This window comes from Gymnogyps californianus, chromosome 1, assembly GCF_018139145.2.
Source record: "Gymnogyps californianus isolate 813 chromosome 1, ASM1813914v2, whole genome shotgun sequence".
Taxonomy (NCBI): domain Eukaryota; kingdom Metazoa; phylum Chordata; class Aves; order Accipitriformes; family Cathartidae; genus Gymnogyps; species Gymnogyps californianus.
The window spans coordinates 140898435-140911108 of record NC_059471.1 but is presented as its reverse complement, the minus strand read 5'-3'; the positions used below and the strand labels follow the sequence as shown (position 1 = coordinate 140911108).

Sequence of the window (12674 nt, the reverse complement as noted above, 5' to 3'; positions counted from 1 at the left end):
AGAGAGGTGGCGGAGTCTCCCTTCTTGGAGACATTCAAAAGCCATCTGGACATGGTCCTGGACAACTGGATCTAGTTGGCTCTGCCTGAGCAGCGGGGTTGGACCAGATGACCTCCGGAGGTCCCTTCCAACCTTAGCCATTCTGTGATTCTGTGAACATCAAGATTTCATCAATATACGTGGAAAAATTAATCACTCTCTCCATGTCTGATCTGTTTTCACCCTGTTTCCACCCTTGCTAGCTTGGGCTGGACCGTCAGCTGATGTCAGTCAGCATAGTTCCACTTAACTGCAATTAACATTCAGAGCTAAGCTGAGTAATTGTTGCCAACAGCAGAAGGGTTCAGCATTGCACTCACTCACCTCCTAAATAGGAAAGCTGCAATTACACGAGAAAAGCTCATAGCAAAAGTACCAAAGAAATCCATCCTCTCCCTTGTTCAGAGGACTCAGTAGTTAGGCTGGTTCTTTATTTCTAGAAACTAGTTATTCTATCAGTTATTGACCATCTTCATCTTGTTGGTTAAATAATTTCTAGCACAGATTGTTTATGCTTAAGGGCTACTGCAAAGTCCCATGCAGCAAGTTTTTACATCACTATTTGCCAGAAGCACCAGTGTATTCTAGGGGAAAGCCCACACTGAGCGTGCCCTATTTCCTTTTTTTTTCCCCGTGCACTTCTGCTATCACTGTTAGCAAGAAAATGTTGAATTTAGTTAACTTTTGGTCTGACACTGCACGGCTGATTCTGTGCGCTGTTACCCTTGGTGTCAAGATTGCAAAGGCTGAGAAGAATCCGTTATCACACCTGATACCTCCATGAGTTTACTCATGAGTTTGCATTTACTCCATGCGTAAATGAAGGCCAGATGCTGCTCCACAAATGTAAATCCATTTGTATAATACTGGGGGATTTGCTCTGCAGGGCTGACTCCCAGGGAACAAGGCAGGCAGTTGAGGGTGAGGGAGCCCAATCTCTCCACCTACTTGGGCTTCCTGATTTTGTGTTGGAGCCCAGGGAGTTCCTGCAGGGGGTATAAGAGCGAGATCTTTGAGTTTCTCAGTAGTGTGTTGTGCACGTCAGCTGAAGATGGTGTAAATGTGAGCAGGAGACTCCCACGATGATGCTCCGCAGTGCAGTAAGAGCTGCAGCTCTGAACAGCTGTGCACAGGAGGACAGCTTCGGCTGTTTGGGCAACAGTTGCTGCTCCGAGAGCCACTGTGGTCTCTGCCAAAGCGTGAGGCTGGGTGGGCTTGGTCAATGAAAGTGCCACAGTGCTGTAGAGAAAACAAGAGTTGTGCACACCTGGGGACCAGTCCTGAGGCCTCTTCTCAACCGAGTAAACCATAACATAACTTCGCTGCCATAGGTTTGTGTGTGAGCATTGCAGGATCAGTAAAAATTAGATGATTAGCTATTAGATGATATTAAGTATGTTCATATGTCTATTCAAAGGAAGATGGAGGGATGCAGACCTCAATCCAGAATGTGACCCGTAGCATAACTGGGAGCACATGCTGTGCCAGCAGTGGTGCACATGGCAAGGACTGGTGGCCCATTTGTCGCCAGTTCCTCCTCACAGTGATTTCGTGCCTGCCCTGAGACCGGGTTGCTCTGTGTTGCTCAAGTTTTAGAAGGCTAGATATGATGCAATGAAAGGTGTTACATGCGCTGAAGTGGGTAACAAGTAGTCATGGCCTGTAAGGGCACTGGTTTCCAAATCTCTTACCAGCAAGGGTGCTGCTATCTCTTTGACTGAAATAAGCAGATCTTGCGTTTATGTGGTCACCAGGGTGTGCACTGCAGTCTGCACACCCTTTGCAATTCTCCACTAGAAGTGTTGGCTGAGTAATGTGTGTTATCCCTATAGATATTATTCTGTGTCTGCCTTGCGGTATGTCTTGTGACTTTTAATTTCAGTCTTCCCTGGGAGTGGTTGGGCAACTATTATTATCCAGTATTTGTCAGATTATCGCCGCTGCGTCTGTGTTTCTTTCAGTCATATTGATCTGACCCGTTGCGAGTTAAAGAAAGAAATGTGGTTCTTAATGTGTTTTTCTTTCCTCCAAGGAATCTGCTGCTTTTAAGCAGAAAATAGTTACATTTCTTAGCTGTTTTCCTGTGTGGTTAAGACAGGGTAGTACATGAGGCCAGGACCTCACTTTGCGTTTGGGCCTGACCCTGTAAACGCTTCCGGCAGCGTGTTTCCTTTCAGGTAGCACCAGGTCAGGACTGCTTCAGCAGGCGGTAGGTCACAGCTTTTTGTTGGTCGACCAGGGTGGAGGCCAGCCATCGATGGCCCAGCAGACCCAGGCTGAGGACGCCCCAGCAGACTGAGGTTCAGGGTGGGTTATTTGGCCGTGAGCTGAGCTGTACACAGCCGCTTCCTGTCCTGTGGGCAGAAGACTTTGCTCTTCTGGGCCATCAAGTCACCAAGAGTAATGATTGCTGAAATGACTTCATTAAATAATCCAGAAGTCTGGCTTTTACTCCTTTCTTTCCTGAGTCCAGAAGTCGGTAACCCAGGATCTAGCTCCTGGCTGTTCCTGCTTGGTGTCCCCTGTGGTAGAGCTGCTCCCACATCAAGCACCAAGATATGCTGTGCCTCCGTCGGTGCCATGTCCGCTCCTGGCAGGGTGCTGGGCTTGGGTCCAGAAGGCCTGCTTGCTTTGCCCAGCCTGACCTGGGGGAAGGCAGATTTTATTTATGTTTTATTTTATTCTATCCTATTTTATTCTGTTCTGTTTTATTTTTCATTGAAAAGCTATCCAGAAGTTTGTCAGTTGAAATAGGCAGTCTTCTGCACCAGCACTTACTCATGTAAACATGCTGATCAGCTAAAGCATTAAAGCTAAAGTTGAGGGCTACATCATTTAATCAATGACCAGCATATACTTCAGCACATCTACAGTTGCAGGTGGGCATGAAGTAGTTCCCACCATTACATCCAGTTGTTAGGGTACACTTAGACACTGGCAATATCTTTTAATGTATAATTTATTAGGTCAATGGTCCTGTAATACTCTCTGCTAAAGAGGGAAGTGAAAAGTGACTGAGTGATGCCACCATTTCTAGATGTTACTAGTGGTGGGTGCTATTAGTCAGAACTGGAAACTGTAGAGGACCTGTGACCTTTTATAAGTAGTCAGCAAAAGACTAAGTTACTGCTGGTCAGTTAAAGGCAGTTTGGTGTTTAATAGTGGTTTATGATCAGACTCACATGAGTGAGAAGTTACCTGGGGCAACTTGCAGTTGTCCAGCCAGAACTGAAGCAGCCTGTGGTAAAGATGAATACAGGGAGGCTGATACAGCAGAGGAGCTCACCGGATGACGGGGCTTGCCCAGAGCCTGAAAGAGTAGCTCAGGATGGATGTGGGGTATTATGAAACAGCAGATGTCAAGGGGATGAAGCAAAGGGTTAAAACGAAAGGAGTCAGGCATGGGAGAGTGATGGCCACGTGGAGATCCAGCTAAGACACTGAAGTGGAACAACACGAGCTAAGCATCAACAAAAAGCAGCCAGGTAGCAAAAAGAACAGCCAGCAGCTAGGTTTATTTCTAGCCTCTTGGCATGCATGAGATGTCCCCTTGAGGTGTGCCTGGTAGCCAGAAGACGTGACAGCTTTAGCTGTAGCTCTTTTGTCGTCAGCTCTTGTGATGTATGTGCTCAGTTCTCTGGTCTGGTGTCTTGCCTGGCTAAATAATTTTTCAGTCAATGTAACCCACCAATTCCCAGGATTGCAAGACAGTTGGATGAAGTGGTGAATATGCCATTCTTCTGCTGGTGGCTGCTCTGCCCACCAGGGGTACTTGAGAAGAAAATTTCATCTTTGTTCTACTTAGTGCTGTGCTAGCAAGCATTTGTGAGCAGGCTGTAATTCACAGAGCGATGGGGCAGAAACTGATGCAGCCTGCTCAGTCTCTGCTCCTAGGGCTGTATTTCATTATTGGTCTCTCTGGGCAGGCTATGAACAGTGGGGATTTGCAACCAGTTTTTGCCACTGAAACAGTGAGGTTTTGCCACCTCTTTTGCTCCCTAATACAGGTAAAAAGGAGACGTGCAGCTTTGCATCCAGTTTTTGGGGTGAGAAGCGAGAGGCATAAGCAGCAAACGATACACAAAACCAACTCCCTTTCTGCCACATGCCAGGGTTTCATGAGCCAGGTCTTTTCCATAAAATGTCCTACATCTGCTCACAGGAGCATGGGAAGCCTAAAACTCTGCGTCCTAATTTAGCCAGGCTGTCTAATGAGACATACTGGACCATCAGCAGCCTAAATAGTTTTTCATGGCTGTGACTGTCTTTGGGGATTGCTTCATGTCTGGGTTTTTTACCAGAGCCCGAGGAAGTGAAGTAGCCAACACCAAGTGAAAAGTGGTGGAAAGTGGATGATTAATTTCTGGGCTCCTTTGTGACTCACAGCCTGAACGCCTCCCCGATGGGCTGGGCTTGGTGCAGCATTTGGTCATTTCACAGCATTCGTTTGGAAGTCCTGATACTATCCAGTTATGTTTTAGGTGTCTTTTTTTACCAAAAATTAAAGGATTTCAGTTACGGTCATGAATAAAAAGACGGAGACGGAGCCTCGGGGAGTGTGCAGCAATGACCGCCTAGTTGCACAGGGACAGAGGCAGCAGGCAGGCTTGCATCTTACATCGAGTTGGATTGATGGCAGGTCTAACCGCCTGCGTGCCACTATCACTGTTTGCTGCCTATGAAGAGAAGAGCAGGGTGTTAAAAATTAATATAATAGGATATAGAAATAAAAGAGTTGTGATTATGGTTATTTCATTGCCATGGTAAAATAAAGCAAGGACATTCGATACTTTTCTTTTTTTTTGGTAAGAAAAATAGTGGCAAATGTTACCAAAATAGAGTTTAGGTTTCTGGCAGCTTTGCAAGTCGTGTAGCCTGCGCTTAGATACAACATTGATAATGGCTTTATAGTATTTTTTGTTAAAACATATGTTCATTAAAAAATCTTCAAAGCAATCCATCTTTGTTTTACAGCATGCAAAAAGTTAAAGTAATAAACCTTAGCCTCAGGCAGGTTTTAAGGTTGTGTTTGAGGAGGACTCTTCAAGTCCTTAAATGCCTGCCTGGAGTGGCCTCCACTTCAGGACTACTTTGAGGCTTAGAGAAGTCCTGTATATTGAAAAAGGAGGCTGTGGCCTTACGTGGGGTTACAAAACCCCCAGCTATTCTTCTGAACGTATCTGTTTATTTGCAGTGCCAAAAGACGAATTTATTCTTTCCTCTGTGCTTTCATAAGAAGCCCTTGTGCCCTTTAAAAAACCTCAGTAGGAGTTTGTGGTTAACTTACAGAATTAACAGGGATGGAAACCTGAGCGGTTCGGTGCGTCTGTTCTTGCTGGAATGACTTATGGTTTTGACTCATGGGGTTTTGTTCCCAAACACAAGGAATGTTTTGTTCAGCAACATACTCCAGTGCAGCAACGGGGGGCATGCATGCAGCCAGTGTCACGGTTCAGCAGGCGGGGCAGTAACTTCATAAAGTAGCTACCTCAGTAACCTGTAGTCTTTAGGGTATATGGCCCTTCTGGGAGTGCTTACAGATTTACATATCAAAAATAGTAGTGCATAGGGTCCTTTGAATGCTTTTGAACTACTATATACAATTCTCTGTTTCTAAATGATTTCATTACAGGTTAATGAAGTAAGAGACTTGGACACTGTGTTACATCCAGAAATACATGTCTCTGTTCTTGATGCTGAGTATAGACCTTTTGCATTTGCAATGGTATTCACATATTCAGGACTCAAATCCCCATTATCCATGCCTTGAGAGTAGGGCAGACTCTTGTCATAACACTACATTATAATCCCTCCAAAGATAATAACAAGAGGTGACTCTTATTGCATTTCAAAACAGTGTGACCAAGATGAGGATTTGAGCCAGCAACTACACCGTTGCAGAAGTACTAAGGTACTTGCAGCTATTTGATATTGAGCTATTTTGGCCCTCAATTGAGAAATAAACAGGTCAGGCAAGGCCTTTGAAAGGAATTTAATAGATACATCTCACACTTGCACAGAAGCATGAAACTCTCCTGCTAAAATGAAATTGGGTTCATGAAAGGTCACAGTTATCTTTTAAAGTAAGTTTTTGCATGTCTGCAGAGCAAATATTGCATTAAAGATAAGGGTAGAGTCTCTGTTTTACTGATAATGCTCCAAGTTTTCTTTTTTCCTCCAAATTACGATACAGCTTCCTGCAAGCTAAGCAGCCAGCCTGCTAGATACGACTTTTGCTTTATTGCTATATAGTGACATACCAAACTAGTGAGACATCAAGCAGTAAGTACAAGAAGAACCATGAGCTGCCAAAATAACAGGAAAATAATTTTTTTTATTATTTTATTGATGACTTTTAAGTCCTGCCGTCAGTTTTTCGGAAACTATTGTGACACAGATAACAATCCCAAGTTGGCTTTACTCTAAAGCTGATTTTGCCTTTATAAGCACAATCACTTACACATTTGGGAAGGGGTCTAAAAAGGACTTCATATATCTTTAAGTATATATAGATATCCATGTAGATAGAAGCATAGATGTCTATACATGTATATCTATCTATCTATATTTACATATAGATATATGAAGCATTTATAACCATACTTTGCTCCATCCTAAACTTCCACCAGAAGTGCCTTCCCACTGAATTTGGTGTCACACAAACAAGTGATTTCACATGTGGCACAATGGACGGGGTGGAAACCTCTGGTGGAGAGAAGAGTTTAAATGCACCCTTGGGGCTGGCAGCTAAAGCAAAACAGAAGCTTCCCCCAGCCTGCTAAAGCTGATCTGCTTTAGGAGGTGTCCATCCTTCCCCTTGAAGCTCCTTGCCCCCCTCAGCCCCATATGGTGCCGAATTACAGTACCCTCTGAAGTGAGGTTTGCACGCTGCTCAGGTAACAAGAATTGGCAGGTCAGTCACTGTTTCAGACCCCTTCTCTAACCCAGCTATGGTGGATACTAGTATCAGTGAGGCAGTAAGAGCTGGGACTCTGCAGCCCCCCCAGGGCCATGGGATCTGGTAGCTGCTGCAGCCCCTGTTGCTGTGGGTTTGCTGTTCCCCACGCCCCACTCCCGGCTGGCTCAGGCGCCGGTGCCACAGCAAGCCCCTCTCTGGCTGCCCTTCAGCTGCACAAAGTGCAGCACCAGCCACGCCTGGGGTTCACTAAAGAAGTGAAATTGGAAGAATTGCAGAATTGGAAAGCCCCACTTTCTTGATAGGGTTGTGGGGCACCTCTGCCCCTGTTGCTACCTTTGGTATATCTAAGCTAACCTGTTGTGGGCTGCTGTGTGAACCTTCTTCCTGGGCCATGATCTTAAAAGCTCATGAAGAGGAGCAGGGGCTGCCTTACACTGCATGACCCAGCCTTTGACAGCTTACAGCCAGGACCCTGGGGTTGGGACGCTTTCCAGCCATGTCATGTCGACACAGCTGCAGCAAGGACCAGCTGGCTCTGGGTCAGGGGACATTTGGCTTTGTGAGCAGCATGCAGTGACTGCAGCGTGGTGCTGCTCTGCCCCTGGGCAGGGGCTGCGGCCAGGCGGAGGCGGAGGCGGCCCCAGCTTGCTGTGAGCCTGCAGACACTCCTCTGGGCCACTCGGGCTGGGGTAGTTCATAAATAAGTGATGGTGTCGTTCAGGTCATATGGAAGGTTTAGGTTTGGAAAGCTGAGATGGTCCTTGCTGATTATTGGGATGTACTTGTATTTGGTTAAACAGAAGCCCGGAGGATGTTTGTCACTGAATAACAGAGCAGAAAGAAGTGCAGGAAGAACACTCTTTTACAAGTTCAGGACATGGTCTGCAGCCTGTTACGCTCCTGCTCTCACAGAAGCTCCACACCGAGAAAATGGTTTAAGGGAACTGCCCCATCCGGCGCCTGCAGGAAGGCCTGGAACAATGGCCAACGCAGGAAGGATGTCGCAGGTGGATACGGCAGATTTGTGCCAAGGTGCAGAGCAGAAGAGAAGTCACCACAGCTCTAGCGGACGCCAGATGTTTTATGACTTTTCAGTATGTTTTGAAAAGCATCCCATGGACGATCACAGAGCTGAGGAATAAGACTAATGGCAGGCTGTGTTAATACCGGGTGATTTTACACTGTAAAGGTGGTATTTTGTGGCCTCTTCAAAGGTGGGAACGAAAAGAGGCTGAAGTGAAAAGGGGAGTGGAGATTAGTATTGCTCTTGGGAGAGCAGGAGTGAAGGTTGAGGGCAAAACTGAAGAAGCAGCTGATGCAAGTGGTTAGAGAGTTGGGATTTTGAGAGAAGAGGGTGTTTCTCAGGAGCAGTGAGCTGGTGGGCTCTCCAGGCACAGCAGCTGCAGGGCAGCAGTGGTGGGAATGGGGCGAACCTGTGCCCCAGCACAGCTGCTCCCTGGCCCCGTGATGGAGGGGTGTCGCAGCAGCTGGAGCTTGGGGATCGAGTCTCCATCCCCTCAGCGCACCCCAGGAGCTTACCCCAACCCAAAACAGCTGCTGGAAGCCTCCTTGTATATCTGCCAGAGCAGCAGTCAATGCAGAATACAGCTCGGGCTTTTGAGGTGTTCATCAGGGAAGAAGGAGTATATAGCAGAACAGATAATGGACAGCCAAGAGGGAAACCAAAAGAACTTTTCAGGCATGTAAGGCTGATAGGAAATCAGACAGTGTTAAGATCCACTGGGCAAGGACACTTTGATCACTCATACAGCATCGCAGTTATGCTAGTGGTAAGAGTTATTTTGTGGGCAGCATGGTACTAGTGAATTACTGGGTTTCATTCTCCACAGTTGATATTTAGCTACCCTCTTTCACAAGTACCAAAAATACTTAAATGGCAGAAAAGTAAATAAAGCCTTACCACAAAGTCTGGGCATGAGCAATACTAAATATCACTGGCTTTTGCCACTAGTATTATATATCACATTTAGGAGGCCAGTTCCGGAGGTAATTGGTGTGGGAGCCTGGAGCAGATGGCCTAACACGCTGGTCTTTGCCAGTGGGTTATGAGCTTGATATGATCGTGAATATGTAGTAAGGTAGCAGGCATGTTGCCCTTCTGAGGGCTGAAAAGATCTTGGCTAAATCCCAGCAAGACAGGAGGGGGAACCCTGGAGCAGATCTCAACATGATAAAAATTGATACCCTTCCTCCTGTTACTTGAAATGTTTTCTCTAATATAGGCCAACAATATTTGGAAATACTACATGCACCTTCACTAAGTCTTCTGAATTATTCCTATGTTATTTTTGTCTGGCTTAAATTGGTTGAATAGCTATGGGCTCATTATGCTGTTACTTTGGTGTTTGCAAGCTTTCAGATTCACTGCATATGGCCTTGTGTTCATATTTGTATTTGTGACTCTCCCCAAGTTTTACAGGACGTAGTACATCTCCAAAGATTGTTATTCATTACTTAAAACCCGCTGAACTGGCATCCAAATTCTATCCATTCCCTGTTGGCCATTATTTATTTTCCATTCATAAACTTTTATCAAGTAATGGCAGGCGGCATTCAGGCAGCGCAGCAGCCAAGAGGTGAAGTAAGCCATTCACAAACACATTGCAGGCTGATAGTCACCCATAGACACTGGTTGGTGAATCATACCGAGCAGCGAATGCATCCTGAACATCAGGATCCTTTCACATGCTGAAGGAAGTGTTGCAATTTTACTCATTTGATCTGCATATTGCTTTCTGGAGGCTTTCATCCCAACATGTTTGTTTTTACAATAATTCAGGGACATATTATGAAATCTGGAATTCTGCTAAATTCAAGCAAACTTCTTGCTGAGTATGACATTTAGGATCTTAATTCTGCAACAAGATATATCAAACATATGGCCACATAGCAACACACTAAAATGTGAATTTACTTCGGGTTGCAAGAGGAATCCTACACATGAGTATGTGTATGCTCTGCTCAGACAATGCAGGAGCACGCACGCTGCAGCTGTAAGTGGAAGGGAGACTACAGCTCCACAGGGTTTTCCTGTCACCTCTGCAGCCTTATAAGCCCATTTGTGGGTGGAAGTGCAGAGTTAACAGCTAAGGGCAAAAGATTTTGCCTATGGTGAATCTTACCATGCTAGTTATAATGTGACTTTTGCCTGGATAATGGCAAGTGCCAGGGAGGGGGTGAGGAAAGAGATACAAACCTCTTCACTATAAATATTTCTTGTTGAAAATATCCTGGAAGAAATATTTCTGAGTCTCCGTTTCACCTTTTTCTTAACGCTGTTGGTATTACTTAGATGGCAGTGACACCCTGTGGTACCAGCCGCTGGTGCAGCACTCGGCGGTAGTTTGTTCAGGAAGTCAGTATAAGATTGCAATAACAAAAAGTCCAGGGATGTTTTTAATTCATCTTCACAGACCACATCCTCCATCCTCCCTGAGTGCCTTTGCACTAAGCAGGAGGTACCTTTCTGGATTTAAATGTCCTGGAAGCAGCTACTGCCTCTTTCTGAGCATTTGTGCAGTACCTGCATGGTGAGTCTCTCTGATTCGACTCACACCTCTTGGCTTTACAGTAAGAGGAATCAGCTGTAGTAACAAACCAGTATTGCATCACGGTGCGCCTCTGCTATGTAACTTAGTGAAAATGCTTGCTGCCTCTCTGCTTGCTCCAGTGAGCAATGAAAGCTTGTGGTTGGAGGGGACAGTGCTCATCTTGGGTATTTTCTCTCTTTCAGGGGGTTCACGAGTCGAAAGGTGTGACTGAAGATTATTTGAAACTGGAATCCCTGATCCAGAAAGTCGTTTCTCCTTACTTGGGCACATATGGTCTGTATTCCAGTGACGGACCCTTCACGCACTCGTCCTGTATCTTGGGTAAGAATAACAGAGGCTCGATTTGACACAGCACAGAGGGCTTCACCAAAACCTTGGTCCACACAGGGCCAGGGCCCACACGAGAGGAGACTGCCAGTACTAACGCAACACAGTCAGGCTCCTTTTCTAAGGCCATGCTCTTTGCAATGTGCAAAGTCACAGTGAAACTTGTCAGTGGCAGAAGATGAAAACAGATCATCATAACAGTGCTCATTAATAAATCTGTGAATCTAGAGTGTGTTTAGGATTTCCATTCTACCTTTTAATGAGAGAGCTTGAACACAGGATGCTTTATGGACAGTGAGAGGAAGAAGCAAGAAACCATTTCTAGAGTGCTGAGTAGTGTCTGTTCAATAGTGCATGAAGATCATACAAGGCTGTTTAAAGCAGGGAAGAGAGTAGGAATTTGTCTTAAAGAAGACTAACAGGTAAGCCTTCAAACATGTAAAAGCTTTCTGCAGAGTGGAAGGTAATAAACTGTTCTCCATCCCACTGGAGATAAGAAAAATAGAGTGGACCACACATAGCAGGGGAAATTCAGATTACATGGAAGGAAAAATCTCTGATGTCACATAAACCGCCTCTGGAGGCTGTTGAATCTTCACTGCTAGAGGCGCTATATTCATGTCACATACATAGGCATCCATAAAGAGCAAGGTGGGTAAACGTGGTCCTGCCTGGTGGCAGAGGCTGAGTGAGTGACCTTCTTGAGTCCCTTCCAGCTTATTTTCTAGGATTCTTTGAGCTCTGAAGCATTCAGTGACTTCTGTGAAGGCAGGATTTGGCCAAGATGAAGGTCTTTTGAATACCCCACGTAGTAATTCAATCTGTTGAAAATGCAAGGGGGATACTACCAGCGTAAATCAAAAAGGAAATGTGGTAGTACCCTGAGTATTTTGATGTAAATACTGTGATGGCCTGCTTGAATAGAGAAAACAGAGGGGAAAATAAGTTCAATTGTGTGTTTTCTATGCAGTCAATTTAATCTGTTTGCTTGTCAGAAATGGTTAATAAGGTAGTTGATTTTCCCTTGAAGCTGAATGGAAAAATGGTTGTATTGCAGTAGGCGTTTAAGAAACAAATCAGTTTTACGTGAATAAATAGAGGCCAGTTATTTATGGAAAATGGTTCAGGATTACTACTTTGTATTCATTGCTTGCCATTAAAAGGCCACAAGCATTTAAATGGAGCCCCAAATTGACATTTTCTGAATACAAGCTTTTGTATGTCAGGACAGAAAAAATGCACCCAAAGAGAATAAAACTCCAGTGGAATGGATTGTTAGAAAATAAATGTTGTATTACATGACTGCAGAAGATAGGAAGGTTTTAGTGGACCCGGCACTTCCCCTTGCTGCAGTCTGGGGTGTAGATTCATAAGCAGTACCCCTGAATAGATCTTGCTATAGTCAATGAACCTGGATCCAAGGGAACTGAGAGTATAAGTCTCTGCTGCTTTTAAACGAACGCATCTAGTTCTGTCCAGCTATTTTGGTAGCATGATTTAAAGCTGTGACATATTGTCCTTGGGACTGGTGAGGCCACTGACCTCTTTTCTTCCTTGTCTGGCCAGCACACCCAGCCTTCCCTTCCAGCCAAACCTTTGGTGTGACCAAAACGCCAGAGTTCCTGTGGCAGGGCAGCCCCAGGGAACCTTTTCTGTTTGCCAGGTCAAACTCCTAACAAAGAAAAAGTCCAAAAGTGAACTTGGCTCAGTTGATTTCACTGCTGAGGCAGACACAACTGCAAAATACAATCTTAAGTACAGAAACTGGCTTTTTTAATAATACGGCATATGACTGGAATTTGTGTCCAAGTAAGCAC

At 45.1% G+C, this 12674-nt stretch overlaps 1 protein-coding gene across 5 annotated transcripts in view; it reads left to right on the top strand.

Moving 5' to 3' along the window:
* The window catches only part of PRR5 (proline rich 5), a 94250-nt gene that overhangs the window by 79156 nt on the left and 2420 nt on the right, over nt 1-12674 (top strand). For all 5 annotated transcript variants that reach the window (XM_050914941.1, XM_050914940.1, XM_050914942.1 and 2 more), the window contains one exon: nt 10713-10851. In XM_050914941.1, coding sequence (XP_050770898.1) covers nt 10713-10851 — 139 coding nt within the window. The remainder of the gene's footprint in view (nt 1-10712; nt 10852-12674) is intronic.